This window comes from Lycorma delicatula, chromosome 3, assembly GCF_047948215.1.
Source record: "Lycorma delicatula isolate Av1 chromosome 3, ASM4794821v1, whole genome shotgun sequence".
NCBI lineage: Eukaryota > Metazoa > Arthropoda > Insecta > Hemiptera > Fulgoridae > Lycorma > Lycorma delicatula.
The window spans coordinates 50,500,738-50,518,866 of record NC_134457.1 but is presented as its reverse complement, the minus strand read 5'-3'; the positions used below and the strand labels follow the sequence as shown (position 1 = coordinate 50,518,866).

General features: G+C 27.8%; 1 protein-coding gene across 1 annotated transcript in view; it reads left to right on the top strand.

Annotated features, from left to right (window-relative positions):
• Positions 1 to 18,129, top strand: part of LOC142321587 (multiple PDZ domain protein-like) — a 1,133,813-nt gene that overhangs the window by 828,295 nt on the left and 287,389 nt on the right. Inside the window, exon 30 of the mRNA XM_075359801.1 lies at positions 11,894 to 11,988. Coding sequence (XP_075215916.1) covers positions 11,894 to 11,988 — 95 coding nt within the window. The remainder of the gene's footprint in view (positions 1 to 11,893; positions 11,989 to 18,129) is intronic.

The following is an 18,129-nucleotide window of genomic DNA, read 5'->3' as shown; positions in this document are numbered from 1 at the left end:
AATGATTGCATTTGATTTCTCGTTCACTTACCACCTGTTTATGACTAACCGAACTTTGCACTGCGATTAACCTAATTCTTTTATGTTTAAAATCTACCGGTTTCGTATGCCGTAAATCTAATATTGATTTTTTTTTGTTTCAGAATCCTTTTTCTAAAGTTCTTTAATATTTGATTTTGATGTTATAGATTTTAATCCTGAATAGTAAAAAAATAAACTAGACAGAGTCAAATTGAAATAAATATTTCCTCAATTCTTTGTAAATGTAATTACTGATTTAATTTGGTTATTAATTTATTAAAGAATTCTAATTGTTTACATTCATTAAAATGTTTTTTGTTAATACAAAAAAGAGTCGAAATTGAAATTATTATTTCCTTTAATTTTATAATACGTACTATATTGTATTGTTGGTTATTTATCCAGTTGACATTCTGAAGTTGTTTAGGTTTTTACATTTTGGTTTTATAATACTGTAATTTAAGTATCATAAATTTTTTTCATAATTATTTTTATTACTTGTATTCTTTACAAACTTGAAGTAGTGCTATATTCAGCAGAATCAGTAATTTTGTTTAAAAAGCCTACTATTTAAACTTAATATTTATGTAATAATATTGTTCTAATTTTATGATTTATCAATCTCAGATCTAACTTAGAGAAATGAGAATTGTTTTTTTTTTTTTTTTTATCTAAAATATAGTACGTGTAGTCTACTGTTTTGTTTTTATGTATATTTAATGTAGATACAGTGTAAGTTATTAAAATCTTTTATCTGCAGCTTTTGTAACTCTGATCTTTCAACTTTATTTTTTGATTTTAGTCTACTTTGCTTAAAAACGGTTGAATCATTTTTTAATTTTTGAGATTTTTTTTTTATTATGTACTGATAGGAGCAGCGTTGTAAATTTTGTGAACAGTCAAAATACCTATTGTATTACGTCGTTCGAAAAGTTCTCGAATTTACAGGGAGATGGCACATGTACGACTAAACGATTTTTTTTTCAGATAAGATCCTGTAAATGACATGATGCAAAGCTTCAGATGCCTTTTGAAACTCCCGACGGACATACAAAAAATGTTAATTTCCGCATGAAGGAAAAGAATTCTTTCTTTTTATTTCTGACGGTAAAAATTGGGCGACTGAATTTAAACGTGATCGTACATCCATTCAAATGATGAAGCTCGAGATGCCTAGCGTTATCATAGTCACAATTCCATATTAAATGATCGCCGAATGAAGGTCGACGATTTAGACTTTATTTAAACGTCATTCCGCTAAGTTTATAATAGTAGATGATACATGAATTTACCAATATACGTCAGTGACCAAATAGTCGGTAGGAGCGGGTGAAAGCGGGCAAAAGAAAGTGAAAACGGGTTTCGTCTGCAGGAAAAGTCATGGCAACGATTTTTTGGGATTCTCTTAGTGCGGTTTTCATTAAAATACCTGGAAAAAGACAAGACCTTCACCGGAAGTGTTACGCTTCACGTTTGGAACGATTTAAGGGTGCTATTCAGGCTAAACGTCCACATCTGGCCAAAAATAAAATGTTCTTTCATTACGACAATGCGCCTGTAAACAGTCCTAGGTTTGTTGCTGTAAAATTTCATGAATTACTTCGAAGTTCTTCCATATACATCCGCCAAATCCGCCGTAATTCTGAATTTGGCTGTCGGAGATTAATCCCTCTTTCCAAACCTGTAGAAATGGCTCGCTGGTTTAAGATTCACCTGTTGAGGTCAAAGCTGAGACTGTAGAATTGGAAAATCACATTATACTAAGGGTGTTAAGAAGTTGGAAAGGCGAATCGCATGGTGACTACATAGAAAAATAAAAAAATTATTGAAAAACTTTGTATTTTCTTTGTCAGGCGAAATACTTTCCGAACGAACCTCTTATTTTGATTACTTCTTATAACAATTGCTCTTTTCCCTCACAAATTAAAAAAAAACTTGTTTGTAATTCTGTTAATTCATTGTATCTAATTTAAAATAACAAAATAAAGCCCAAATTAGCAGACCTAATGAACACCTTAATTTTTTTACAATTAACGCAACCGAAAAGATTTTTATTAGGCTAAGCAGATACTATTTTCATTATTTTAGATAATGATATGAGTTTAAAATTTTTATTACTCAGTGTTGTATTTACCACAAATAGTTATACTATTACACTGATCACTTGTTTCTATTAATAAAATCATTACTGTCATTGATGAAATCGTCTCCACTTGATATGGTACTTTACGACATTGTCATTACAATGTAGAATTTATTGGTAAAATTGTGTAAATTAATAATATTGATTTGGTTTTTTAAATTTTAATAATTACAGTTGTTAAATTGTATCTCTGCTACTCTTATTATATTATAATTTAATGTATTACGTATTTAATTAGAATAAAAAAAAGTCTACACAGGATTGAATTCGATTTTAAAAACTAGTCAAAAAACGGAAGATTTTCTTCATTTTTAGAAAATCCATTTCTTTAATGGAACAAAATTGCATAAATTAATAGAAGAAATAATGGGGATAAATCAGCTTCATCCTTGATTTTTTTATGTTTGTTAAGAAGCAAATGTTTGTTCAGACTCATCAGCTAAGGTATAATACAGATCTTGTAGAACTAAAATAACTATTTCAATTATAGTAAATAAAATAATTCTGTATTATTATAAGAACCATATATTGTTATCCATTTTACTTGGAAAATAATATTTTTATAATAATATAAAATACAGTGCTTTGTACTTAGTCGTTCATTACGGGTTTTAAGATGTAACATATATTAGTAGTGTGAGTTAGAATAACAAGAATAATGTTTTGATAAATAAATGAATCGAATATAACTAATTTAAATCGGTTTAAATGTCTATTAACAGTAACTTTAGTTTGTTTGTTTTTTGTTTTTTTTTTTTGTATATGAATTAACGCTGTTAATTACCCTGAAGGAGCAAAATGTCGATACATTCTTTACGTTTTATATTAGTTCTGAATTCGCTGTAGTAGTTTGTTTCAGAGACGACATGCCTAATGGATGCTGGGGTAAGTCTCGACGAGACAGAAACTTTCTGTTTGATCTTAATTGACCCTCTTTTTTCCAAACATTGAAACGAGAAAATAGAGGGTCGATTTTCAGTCTTTGTAAAAAACGAAACAATCTTTGTAAAAAAAATGTTATTTGATTTCAAAACAATCCTTCCTTTTGAATTCCTGTCTGAATATTTCCATTTCTCATTTCTAGTGTCATCCAAACCATTTTTTTACAAAAATGACCTGTAATTTCATGGATGAAAATGAATATGTTCTCTGTTCTCTGTTTCTCTATCTTTGTTTTTTACTTTCCCCTATATTTCTCTACCTAATTAGCAGCAGTTTTTGTTTAACTTCAGTTTGATAATTAAATTATTTCGGTACTATCAAAGTCGATAAATGTTTTGAAGCTTTTTTACAGATTTTATTCATATTTATCAAACATGATAAAGAAAATTAAAGCATCAATGCTAAGATTCTTAATTTCTTAGCGTTTGTCGATTCTGCATGAATTTCCTTACTATTCCAACCCTTCCATCCATCTTTAGTGTTGAAAGTGATACTAGGCAGTGACAAAAACAAGATACGGTATTTCATAAATATTTAAATATTAGTATCGAAGATGTATTCACGTTTAAAAAAATGGTCGCATATTTATTTGTACGTGCCGATAGATTATTGATATCAAAGTATGAATAGTTTTTTGTACTGAAGTTGGCAGAAAATAAAAGAAATGCATGAACAGATATTATTATCACTTTTTTCTGTTATATAAATAGTTATATTTTTAGGGTTGAATTTTTTAATAGTTTGATTGGATCTTGTTCATTCTTTTCTCTTTGTACTGATCTATTTACTTCAACATAATTTTATCTTACATTGTACGTTATCTTTTCACTTTTTCTTCATCTGCACTTTTTTTTATCTTTTACACATTTCTCTTTTACCACATTATTTAAATCCTAATGTCTGATCAAAAAAATCAACCGGCCTAGTTTATCTCTCTACAAAAATACGCCACAAATTACCCTTCTCATTCATTGGTTTTTATTGATGGCTTTCACCCCCTCACCCCCCCCCCCTCCGTGTAGCTCTTTACCTTAATTATTTTTAAGAATATATTTTTGATTGTTTGATATTAGCAGATAACTATTTTGTAAGAAGGCTTTCTTTTATTATGTCAGTTTTCTTTAAATTTCTCGTACTTTGTCCAATATTGTAGTTTAACTACCTAATCATCAAAATTCTCTCTCTTCTCGTTTATTGTTTTCCGTAATATTCAATCGTATCATTCTCCTTTCAGCGAGATTTCATTACCTTTAATTTTACTATTTATTTGTGACAAAAGTTCTCTTATAGTAATGTTTTATCATTCAAAATTTCTTTTAACTCAGTTTCAGTTGAAATTTTTAAAAAAATATTCTTTTTAGCTAAAAGAAAAATGCTTCAACTAAAAACGAAACTTTTTTCTTCTTGATAACGCATTCCATTCTCTAACTTGATCCATCGGTTCCCGCATCACATCTTTTATCAACAAATGGAAAAGAAAAAGGCACATAGTTTCCGAAACCACTCTTACTGTTACCTGATTTTTGTACATACTGTACGTAAATCTTCTTTTCTTATGTTTCAATACAGTTTTCTTGAAATTTTAACAGTTTCTTTCCATTTTATGTTAAAAACATATTATCCAGATACCTTTATTCTTCGCAAGCCTAAAACAAATCTCAGGTTCAGAATAGCCTCTCTTATACATTTTTTTCTCGGTTATGCTACGTTGGGGGCCGAATCTGATTTAATATGAGCAGAGTCCAAAGGTAGACTCAGTGGGAATTATTATCATCCCACAATTATCCCAACAATTATCATCCCTGCACTTACGCAATTTTCGGACGGATGATCTTGACCAACATCGTGCGGTCCGCAGCATAATCTCTATGATGTCCTTTAGGAAAACCATACCGAATTATTTCTGGCCTGCTTCCCTGTGCTGCAGAAACCTATTGCACACTAACACCGTGTGTTCTTCGATATCTTTCTGCCCTCAATAGTTACTTTCCGCAGAGAATCTGCCCGTCCGCGCGCAAGGTATGCTTTGAAACACCCGTGACCGGTAGGGAACTGGATCAACTCGTACCTTAGTTCCCCTCGTCTGCGTTCCAGCCATCTCTTGAGATTCAGGATCTATCTGAAGGTACATCTGCCCTTTATTGATTGATCCCACCTCTTATACATATTGGCCTAGTTTAAAAGATATGGGGACAAAAAGCAGTCACTTCTAAGTAAGTAAAATGAAGGTATTTTAGATTTGTTTAAAATCCAAGGTTTAGGTTCAGAGGATAGAAATTATTATTTTTAAATGTTCTGTGAATTTTTATTACTAAGTTGATAAAAAATGTAAGTTAAAAAATGCGGACTGACATGAAAATTTATAAAAATATAATACCTTTGAAACGTCACACCAAACAAATAGAATCGATTTTTTTGGGGTTCTGAGACCTTCAGTGAATCGTGACGAGCAAGAGAACAAGATCAATTAGTAAAGATAAGATAACATATTCAAAGGAGACTGAAAAAATTTAAGATAAGTAATTAAAACCCTATATTTGTAAAATTTCAGTTTGCTGTTTTAATATCATGTATTTTTAATTGATATAACTTCATTTACTTCTTAATTTTATCTTATTAAGATCGTCAATTATTCGAAAATGTGTAGTTATTTAAAAGTACTTTTTAATATTATATTGTTATTAGATTTTTAATAATTTCCTTTTCAACCGAGTCAGAAAAATAACTTTACCAGTAAAGAGACGGATATTCTGTTGAATTTCCTGTTTGCAAGAATCCGACTAATGACATATTTCCGGCAGGAAACAAGAATTTCATTTTTAATGTAGTGACGTTTTTTTAATTTATATTCTTTTTGAGGATCTGTATTATTTTTGTTAACTTCTTTGTTGTCAGTAGTTTTTATTATTGTCATATACTTATATTTAATTATAAGAAAATAAATACTTTTAGTATTATAAATATTTTACTAAATCTTTCCATTAATATAATTAGATAATTATTTTGTTAATGAAGTAAAAGACATATTATTTATTCGTTAGTTTTTCTTATAGAAGGAGCTTTTATTATGACGTTATAACCCGCTTGCGTTATGAGGTTATACTAACACACACATAACGGAAGAACTCCTTTTAACTCACTCCTGGATATGTTATGCAGTGGTCTATGTATTTGGTTTCGTTAAAGCATACTACATCCAAAACGGATCATTTTTTTGAAGTAGGCTTTTATTTATCCACTTACTTTTTAATGGTTTTTTTAGCTTGCATTGAACTTTTTTTCAACCTAAATCATCGTTAGGTATTGCTTCAGAGGATAAGATGTCGTGTGTGTGTAGCATGTGAAAATGTCATACCTGACCGGGATTCGAACCCGGGACTTCCAGGTGAAAGGCCGAGACGTTATATTGAACCAGGTTATCATAAAATGTTTAAAATAATAAAAAATAATGGATATCCATCTAACATGTAGTGGAATATTTATTGTATACATAATCTCTTTTCATAGGAAAAATATTATTCAGCAATTAAAAGCCAGTCCGGTCTTCAAATTTTACGAAATCTTTGTCGTGAAAATTCCACATTCAAAATATTTCCACCAGATATAAAAATATAATAAAATATTTAGTTTTATAACTAAATAATATTTATTCATTAAAAAATTTTAAAACGGTGCAGGTATTTTAAATAATATAGAACGATTTGTGGTGTGTACATAATACAGTTCGGGAAATCGATACTTATAGGTTTTTTGTTCTTGTGATTTAAAATAAAGTCTAAAAATAAGTAAAATTGCCTATCTCCGTGGCTGAGTAGTTAGCGTCTCGGTATTCAAGCGGATGTCCCTGGTTTGAATCCGTGTCAGTCATGGCATCTTTTCATACGCTATCAATTTCCTCCGGACTAATGATCATATCTGTTGATGCCCGCTCTTTAATAACAAAAAATAAAATTAGAATATTTAAAATTTGTTATATGTAATGTAATTTTAAATATAATTTTATATTTCATGTTTATTTCTAAATCTATCTATTATAAATTTATTGTAGTTATCTGCGAAATTGAGTTTATTTATATAATGAAGATGACTTGAAAACATTTAATTTTCGTTTTATTTTTTTTAAGACAGACCATCTATCTTTTGAGTTTAGAAAACATTTAGTATAATACGCCTCGTATATGAACATCCTGCGCATGCATATTCCACTGATCTTGACATAATACAGAACAATTATTAGAGATATTTCCTGTCGATTGAACCTGCATTTAAGAGATTATGTAAATGTGGAGCATTATTTTGGATGCCTTTAGCCCGTACACACTATGTATATAATATAGATATAGTACAAAAATGCACTTGAGAATATTTTTCAAACTCAGTAAATGTTTAAAATTAACTCTCTTTATCTTAACGAAATATATGCGGGTACTGAAGGTTTCTTTTTCCTTCTTATAGTGAGATATAGTAAAAACGTACGATATATTTCCTTGAATGCATAAATAAGATAATGTGTTTGACAGTTTTGTATTCTTGTATTACAGATGTTCTTGTATGTGTGTTTTTGTTTATATACACACACACACACACACATGTATTAGTTGTTTGTACCACATTCTTCTTTCGCACACTTACGCATGATAATTTAGTATTACTTTGCTCACTCACACGGGTGTGTGGGTGTATTTTTGATATTGTAACTCCATAACGGCAGAACCGATTTAATTTTTTTTTTATTTACTCTTATCTGTTAATGCTTAAAATTATTTTCTCTAAATTTAAAAAAATCCATTTTTTTTTTTAATTTTAGGAACTTTTATTTGTGCGATAACTTTTGAGAATTATTTTCATGCGATACCTCCTTATTTACAGTTTTTTCTTAAATTTTATTTTGGTAGGTTGAATCAGTCGTCAAAAGTTTTGAAAAAATTGATAAAAATCAGTGTTTACCAGTAGAAAACCTTTGATTTTCTATAACTATTATAAAAACACAATAATAATAGTTTAAAACTATTATAGTAGTATAATAGTATTAAAACTATTATAGGCATTTTATTTCTTAATATTATTTTCTATAAGCTTAAAAACACATACGAGGTAAGTTTTAATAGATTTCAACTCCTCCTTCAATATATATCAGTCTTTTATTACTTTCCTTCCTTCAACATTTAACAAAAAGTTATTTAAAATAATCTCTCGATTTTACATCAAGACACCTCACTAAATTTCGTAAGTTTAGGGAAAACATATTGTTAGAGTATGGAAAAATTGTAGACTTTACATATTTTAATGCCTAAGACTAACTATATGAAGATATCATCATCAGCAATAGAAGACGCGCAAGATATATAGAATAGGAAATTAAATTTTCAGTCAAGTTGAGAGAATATGTGTGCTGATGGATAGTAGTGGAAAAGTGTCGGATGAGATAGATAGAAGGATAACAGAGCATTTTCTGCCAAAATGAAGTTATTTATGTCACGCCTCTTATCAAGAGAAATTAAGATGGAATTATATAAAACTGTGGAAAGGTCTATGGTATGTTATGATTTTGAAACTTCGGTGTTGACGGTGAATGGCGCATCGAAGATGAGAATGTTTGAAAGAAAGTTAATGAGAAGAATCACTGGACCTATCTCTGAAAGTGGAATAGGGAACCAGAAATAATGTTGATATTAATGACTTACTCAAAAATAAAGATACAATATCTTCATTTTATACTTGCTGTAACCTAGGTAATATATACATCATTTTAAGTTAGTAAAATATTCAATTAATTTTACTTTTATTAAATAGCTCTTTTATAATTTTTTTTTTCATTAATACACTTGAACGTCTGTATAGATATTTCGAATAAAAACATAAAAAAATAAATCTTAACAATTGCCAAAAACAAAAGAATAAATTTCCTTTTTTATGTCAGCATATTGTTTAGGTCTTCCCTCATTTTGCTTTTAAATAGTTCTTTACACTTTATCCATTGTTACATTGTTGTAGCCGAACCTTTGGTCATTAAAATACAGCACTACAATTCTACCACGTTATCTCGTACTATTGTTGTTAACAAAGTCATTGTTTCATTCAATTTAGTTTTTTTCCTACTACTAAACTTTTCATCGTTGTGCGCTGTTAACAGTTATACTTGACTTAGTGGTCGGCATTTTATTGTTACCACAGATTCATGGCATTGTATAAATATAAATGCTAATTATATAATGTATTCATTGTGTAATTTTAGATTTCATATATATTGTAAGAATGTAAAGAAGATAAATGGAAAATGAAAAGCATCATCCCGGTAATTATTCTTTTAATTTTCATCCCGTAATTACAATTTTTCCATATAAAGAAAGAAATAGATAAATCATAATAGTGTATTTTTTCAACATTTTGCATTTTTATCATCCTTTTGTAGAAAACTACTTACAAAATGTGTGTGTGGGTGCGCGCGCATGTCTGTTAGACGCGTACTCATAAACAATAAAATTTCTATCCAGGATAGTTCGGTAATCTACAAAATCAGCTCGAACGTAAGTTTGGCGAATACACGTTCTTCTCCTCTATTTGTATCGTAATAATTTTGCATATTGTAATTATCTTGTAGGGCTTCCAAGCATTTTTTAATAAATTTGTATAGTTTATCTTTTAATTTTTATTTTCAGAGTCTTATTTAGATTTGTTTTACGTAGTTTATATTATATTATTTATGTAATAATAATATGTTGATAAAAAATTTATTTTGTATATTATAAAGGCAGATCAAATTTCTCATATGTGTTTGCTGGAACCTAATGAATGCGGAAGTAATGATGTGCAAAATTTTTTGACGATTAATTAATAAGCTTAAAGCTTATTAGTGAGAATATAATATGAAAGAAGTTTTAGCGTTGAGAATACCTTGCCCGGCCGCAATTCAACCCTGAAATCTTCTAGAAAAAAGCACTAAATTTTATCGTCACGAAAATTGTCATGTTACATATATTTTATTAAAAAAAATCAAAACGGTATTATATTTATTAAAAAAAATGTAAATTTTACTTTTAATTTCGTAATATAAATTAATTTATTATTTATTGTACAATTTTTAGATTTAATTTCTTCCTCATACTTAATTATGTAATGATTTATTATTTAAAAAGTGTAATTTAAAGATTCTTCTTTATTGCCAATTTAATTTACAGATTTTATGCTTATTTTTATGTGTCAGTGAGGATAATGATTCACTTTTATCGGTTGAAAAACTCTGAGAATACGTTATGACCTTAGTTAGATCCAATAAAAGGATCATATCCCGTCGTCGTGACAGTGCTGTGCCATAGGGATATCTAAACCGGATGACGCTGCTGGTTTACTTCACTTAAGTGCAATTATATCGAATTTTTTTTAGAGATTATTAAATGCAATATAAGTATTTCTATAATATTATTTTTATTATATCCTTTAAAATGAAAAAAATAAAAATAAAATTTATAAAATAAACTTTTTCTGTTTTAATAAATGTTTCTTGTAGTGCCTTTGATCGTAACACGTTTTTTACATTATAAATTTAATTGCCTATTTATTAGTTTTGTACCAATTTTCATGTAACGTTTACAAATTAAATATTCACCCTCATTTTGTAATTAGTTTTTCCTGTAATAAATTTATTTACTGTTCCTCGACAGCGAGTTTTATGTTTTTTTTTTTTTTGTCTTTTTTTAACATCGACTAAGTTGGCAGTTTTTAATTTTCATTAACCCACAGTCATGAAGATAAACTGCTTGTGTACATATATATTAAAGGAGTTTATAAAATAAAAATACATTACCTATTTGAGTGCAATTTTATATAAAAGAAGTCGAAGTACAAAGAGAATTTTTTTCCTAATAGTGTGGCTGCAAAAGTTTAATGGGAAATGTTTTCCTCCTTTAGAAAACCTTTTTTCTGCTTTTTGAATATTGAATTCGGTAAAGGTAGTTTACAAAGTGGTACTAGCTTAACCTTTTATATATATAAACCACTGCTGCTATTTTTCTTCTTTTTTTAATTCTTTTTTATAAGCATTTTGCATAAATGCATATATCAAGTGCATTGTTTAGTTTGTACATAATACTTTACTCTGCGTTGACATTTATACTTTTTATTTCATTAAAATTAAACTTTATGTATATTTTAATGTAAATAAAGTAATTCAGTAATTAAAAATATTTTCTATAATTTGTTGAAAATTAAATGTTAAATAATGTTATATTAATGCAATTATGTTTCAAATATTACAAGGGATATTTTCTTTATTTGCAATTTAACATCTATATATATATATATATATATATATATATATATATATATATATATATATCTTGATTTTCTTTTTTTAACTTATTACATTTTATGTAATAAAAAGATTTGTCAGTTATTTTATACGTAAAGTTTTATAAAAACAAATATAGATTTCTGCTCGAATTTCATGCAATGAAGCTCGTAATTTCACTGTAAAAAACCATATATAATTACATATATTTTGCTATTGCACTGATATAATTTAAAAAACCTTAAAGATATTTGCATGTTTTTTATCTTTATATCTTATGTATTTATTTTACGTCTACTTTTTTTATTCCTGCCGGAAGAGGAAAGAGGAAATAGGAAATAGAAAAATCTGTTGTATTATTTGAACTAAAAAATAAAATGTCAAGAAAATTTTATGACGAAAATTTTATAGGAAAAGTAGTCATCCCGATATTTATTTGAAATCCAAATGCCCTATTTGCATCGATCTTATTTGTACTTTTATTGAATTTATTCTTACAGGTTAATGGTGTTGTTGTGCATGGGAGATGTCACTTGAATGCATCTGCTATAATCAAAGGCTTACCGGGACCTGTCTTCAAAGTTATCGTCTTAAGGTAAGGTACCATTTTTAACTTGTATTACATTAAGTTTGTATTGTTGCAGTAAGTTCAGCTTAGCGATAATTTATTGTACGTATTATTTAAGTGTTTTTGGAATAAAATTTGCCGGCCTCCGTAGCGCGAGTGGTAGCGTCTCGCCTTTCATCCGGAGATCCTGGGTTCGAATCCCGGTCAGGCCTGGCATTTCTTATATGCTACAGTTTCCAAATAACATGCACAAGCTTCAAGCATATGTGGCGATATCAAGTCAAAAAAGAAAAAGTAGCGCTAAGAAAAGAAAAAGAGGAGAAATGCTAGTAAAATATACATAGTTTAATTATTTCCTTAGTTGTTTGGATTTCTCTACACACATGATTATTATTTTCGAATATTTGTTCACTAATATTCCCGAGAACAGAAATTTACCTTTATAGGCGGAATTGTTGACTTATATTGTTTTATTATTGTTTACTTCAAAATAAATAACAATGAAAACAAACTTTATTTTTATTTGTTTATGGTTCTGTTATTCTTTTGGAATCAATCACTTAATATTAGACACATTTTTCTTCGAAATAACTTTTTGTCCATAATCCTGACCTATTTTTTTTTCAAGAAAGCTAATTTGTTCCTTAAAATTGTGTAAGTTTAACTAATAATAACTAAATAGATTTCCGCTAAAGCTTTTACCGGACGAATTTCAGGTCTTAAACATACTTTTTTCGTAAGTGTAAACATTTGTGTATATATCTACACTGCGTATATATGTCTGTGCGGATGAAAGTTTTATGTAAGTTCCATTGACAAACGTACGAAAAGCCTGTTAATCATCTCGATCTGTAAACATTAAATTGGAGTATATAGTGGAATCGATGTAGGTTTGCAAGTGGATAACGTAGTGCGAGAAAATTAAACTCTGTAGTTTTTATGAATTTAATTTTCACTAATTGGTGTAAATTATATGTTGAAATAATAATCTGGTGAATTAAACGAAAAGTGATATCTATTTAAAAAATGAGTGAAATTAAAGTATAATGTCATTTCACTCGGCTTCATGTTGTTTGTTAGATTTACACGTCCGCGTCTCCCAGAGTTAGGAGCAGGAGTTTATCGATAATTATGAGGGTGGTATTGTTCAAATTATCCCAGTATGCATATTATTATATAGTTGATGGGCTTAAAATGTCCAGAACGAAGTTGAATAATTGTTGAACGTGCAAAGAATAATCATACATAATATGATTATACATATACCTAAACCTCTACTACGTGCCTATGGAACATGCCATATAATTATGGAATAGATGAAGATAAATAATAACAGCTTAATTTGAAAGGTAATAAATTTTATTTCTTTTACGTAATACTGTCGTATAAAAAAATAAGTGAAAGAATCTTATAAATAACCTTCATAATTATAAAAATAACCTTCATAATCTAGACATTTGAAAATGAATGAAATATTTACTGTGGATTTGAAATTTTGATGTATAAATCTTTATTAGATAGGGTTAGTTACGTAATACGTAATCAATGTAAGTTATTTGAGATTAAAGTTACTAATTAAGTTATTAAGGGTAACAGTCTTTTATTATGATGATTTAGTCGCTGCGTGGATTTTATATTAATATGTGCATACTCGTATTTCACATGAATTCAAAATGTGTATGTTTATTCATTTATTCGGAATCCCAAACTTGGAATTTTTTCAGCTTTATAAGCATAGTCTCGCACCAGGTAATACTCAGTTCTGAATAAGCATAGTCTCGCACCAGGTAATACTCAGTTCTGAATAAAGTACAAATTGTCAGAGTTCAGAGAGCAACTTTTGTAGTGTTCACCTCCTGATAAATCCGTTTCACTTATTTCATCAGTTAGAGCGCTTAATGAATTTAATTAGTCCTGAAATGCGGTTACGTACTAAACCCAAACTGGAATGATTTTAATTAGTTGAACTCATCAAATAAATAGCCGATTTATATTTGTAATACTAAAATTTTGCCGTTCGGATTATTTTTTGTGTGTAGGTCATGAATTTTTTTAATAGCTAACATATATAACCTAATTTACAGTTCATTAACTAATTTATTTTTGTGATAATGTCAGATATAAGGTGTATCATGAAGTTTTCTCGGGACTTTCATAGCCTATTGTACTCGTAAAAATATTGGAAAAAATTCATATAAAGAATGTCTTAAAATTAAGATTACGAGTTACAGTTAGTGAAAGATTTCGCTCGGATTTCAGCTACCCAGTGAAATGAGGTCCTACTGAAATTTTTAGGATGTTAATTAAGGGGCAAAATTAGTGTTTCTTATCTTACCATTTTCTAAAAAAAATTGCCTCAATATTCTTCCTTTCCAAATAAATTGGAAAAATCTATCTTTTTATTTATTACATGTTTTTTTAATCAAATTGTTTTAATGTCTTTCAGGGCTAGTAATAGTGGAAGAGATCCAAGAAATACTTTGGGGGCAACATTGTAGGGTGGGGGAGCCAAAGGTTAAAAATTTCGATTTTTTGAATTTTCAAACTATTTTTTGTTGGTTTTTTAAATACATGATGTTAATTGTTTAATAAAACTTCATCATAAATTACCACCATCCCAGAAAAGAAATCTTAGGAAAGTTTTTCACGTATAATTAATTATTTTTCCACTATATAAGAATAAATAACTCATGCAAGGACAGTGTTACAGCTTTAGTGTCAGATATTTTTATACTTATAATATGGTATGAGTTCATTTAACAGTTTCCGACTTTGTCTTCTTCAGTTTCAGTACGATGATTCCTTAGACAGTTCCATTAATTTTTGTTGGTTTGAGGATTGTAGAAATATGATGGGACCTTATCGTTGAGTCTGTTTTGTATTTGTTGCTGCATCTGTACTATTATACTACATCTTCAATAAATAGAGAATCTTCGAAATTAAAATACCTTTTTAACAATATTTAAAAAAAAATTAAGTAAAAATAACATATCGCTGTATTAAACTCTACTTAAAAGGGAATATTAAAATAAATTAATAAGAAATTGATAATCGTTTTACGTAATATAGTGTTTAATAAGATATTTACTAATTTTAATTGTTCTTGATTCATCCATCCTCTTGTAACTTAATGAGAAAAAAAGCTGACAACAAAGTTGTAATACTCGTACTTTTCTGGCATTGGTTATTTATTGTGGAAAAATATTATACGTGAAAAAGATACGAATTTTTTTTTGGTGGGTGGAGGTAATTTACGTTGACGTTTTAATGTAAAATTTTTTATGTTTAAATAAACCAAAAAACGTTTTAAAAATTAATTAAAAAAATTGGTATTTTTTACTTTTTCTGCTCCCCACCTCCAAAATCACCTTCGCAGACTTTTTTTTATTTTTCTACGTATACTATATCAAACAGAAGAAATTAAAAAAATTACACTAAAAAATTTACAAACAATAAAATTACCTAAGATTTCCTTTTTCGGTGGAGGGGGGGGGGGTGAATTATGATGAAATTTTATTATAATATTACTAAAAGTGTATTATTTAGTTCAAAATTTTAATACTATTAAAAGTTTATGTGAACCCAAAATGTTTTGAAAAACTAAAAATTATTGGTATTTTTAAATATAGATATTTTAAAGAAAGAAATTTTTTATAAATATATAAATTATTTATAGTTAATATAGTTATTATATGTACTTATGTAGATATATTTTTTATCTAGATTTTATAGTCTTTGATCGGCTTCCCCACCACCATTATCTCCCAATTTTTTTTTTTGGCGCTAGCTCTAGTATTATGCCTAAGAAAACATTTTATTTTTGTTAATTAAAAAATATGCTATAATTATAATATGCTTATCATATATATAATCCATACATATACTTCCCTTGCATTTTTTACTTTCTTTCTCTTTTCACCTTTTAAAAAATATGCAATGAATAAAAAGATAGTTTTTTTTATTTTCGGGGAAGGGAGAATTTTAGGGTAATTTTATTTAAAAATGGTAAGATAAGCAAACACGCACGTACTGAACTTAATATAAAATGGGGTTATTTGAAAAATTTTATGAAAATTGACCCTTCCAAAAAAACCCCTGAAGAAATTAACCCCAAAACTTTACCCACAAATTACCACATATACACAAATTTATGTACAAAATTTCATCAAAATCCGTTTATCCAGTCAAAAGTTATTAAGCTTCAAACACGTCAAAGCACGTACATGGGGCTCCCGGGGATGAAACTTTGTAAAATGTAAAATAAAAATTAATACCCCATTTTATGGCTGATTACCATACTTTCCTTTTTGCAGCATAGGTCTAGACAGCTATGATGCCAGAAAAATAAAATAATAGAATATTTCTAGACTGAAGATTTGTAGTACAATAGATCAGTCATAGTAGTAGTAACATTAATAATAAGCCCCAGCACGAGTATTACTTCTTAATTGTACCTACCTTTGTATGATCTCAATCTTTTTCTTACATTTAAACATAAAACAAACTGAACGCCACCTGGCGAATGCAAATAAATGCGTATTAAATGTAAATTGAGCTAGACTCTGTTAGAACTTGAAACTTCTCTTAACAGTTTCTTCGAAGTTAAGTCCTTCTGTTCTCTTGCCTTTTAAAATTAATTCGTTAAATCTATTGCAATCTCATTTAAACCCTAAATTCCATACATACGGACTATTTATTTTCGTAACATTTATTTTTATAATAAATTTACTTTTAATATTTAATCTATAGATATTCTTAATTTCATATCGTAGTTTATTCACGGATGAAAAATTATAAAAATATATTTTAAAGTACTTATGCACTTCAAATACCCTTAAAAATAGACGTATATTTTAATAATCCTTTTATGAGGATTGTACCCTCATGGAAGATACTTACATTCGTTATTAATTTATTTCTGATTAGCGATTTAATATTAAGCTATGGGTTTAATCGCCTTAAAAGTAATGATGTTTTAACCGATTAACTGCAGGGAAAATTTAAACCGTTTTAGGATAGCGTGAGTGAAAATTGAAATTCCGTAAATAAACCTTTATTATTATTAATTTGACTAATTTATTTTGATTTACTATAATTTTGAACTGAATAGTATTTCTAATCGTTTATCAGTAGAAAGCTTCTCTGATTTATGTTAGAAAGTAAATATGTATACGGCTAAGTAATAATACAATTATTACTACTTCTTTTATTAAAAAACAATTACTAAGGTTAATTAATTTTTTTTTTATAAATCTGCCCTTTTAAATTCATTTTGTTGCGAAAGAGATTAAAAATAAATATTTACTAATCTAATGTTTTTCTCTTTGTAAGATTTAAAAATAATTAATACGTTTTATTATGAAGAAAATGTTAGGATTTAATTTTCATTAAACTTTTTATAATTTTTATGTAAAAGAAGATTTATAATTAATATTTATATATCAATAAAAGATCTATTTTAAATTTTATTAATGTATAATTGACACATAAAAAAACAGATTAAATATATCGTTTAATGTTGAATTTATTTATTATCAAATAAAATTCTTTAATTATTATTTGTTTGTTAAAGTTATTAACATTTCCGTTTATTTTGTTAAATATTAAGTAGATAAAGCTTTTATTATAATCTATTGTTGTATAGTCTACATAACATAATTTAAAATTCTTTAATTATTATTTAGGCTAGTAATTTAAAAATTAGAACATAACTTTAAAGGTATTTAAAAAAAAAATTAGTTTCCCTAATTTATTTACTCCTATTCATTAAATGTCACTCTAATTCGATTCTCTATTTTAAATCATAGGAATAAATAATCATTGATGTGCTTAACCCAAGCTTAACCTGAAAATTATCGTTACATAATGTCACACACGCACACACACACATATATATATACTAGCGGACCCGACAGACGTTGTCCTGACGCGGCATTATTCTTTAATAAATGCAGACATAAATATAAGTAACTTAATTAAGTTAAAATTAGCAGGAATGTATTCTAAATTTAATTAAAATGACTATTAGTATGATATTTTCAGTTTGTGATTGTTGTATTATTGTAATGAGTTTATTGATTAATTATGTGTAGTATGGTTAATATTTATTTTCACTAAATATTGAGATGTCCTATGAAAATTGAATTAAAAATAGAAACGTCGTAAAAT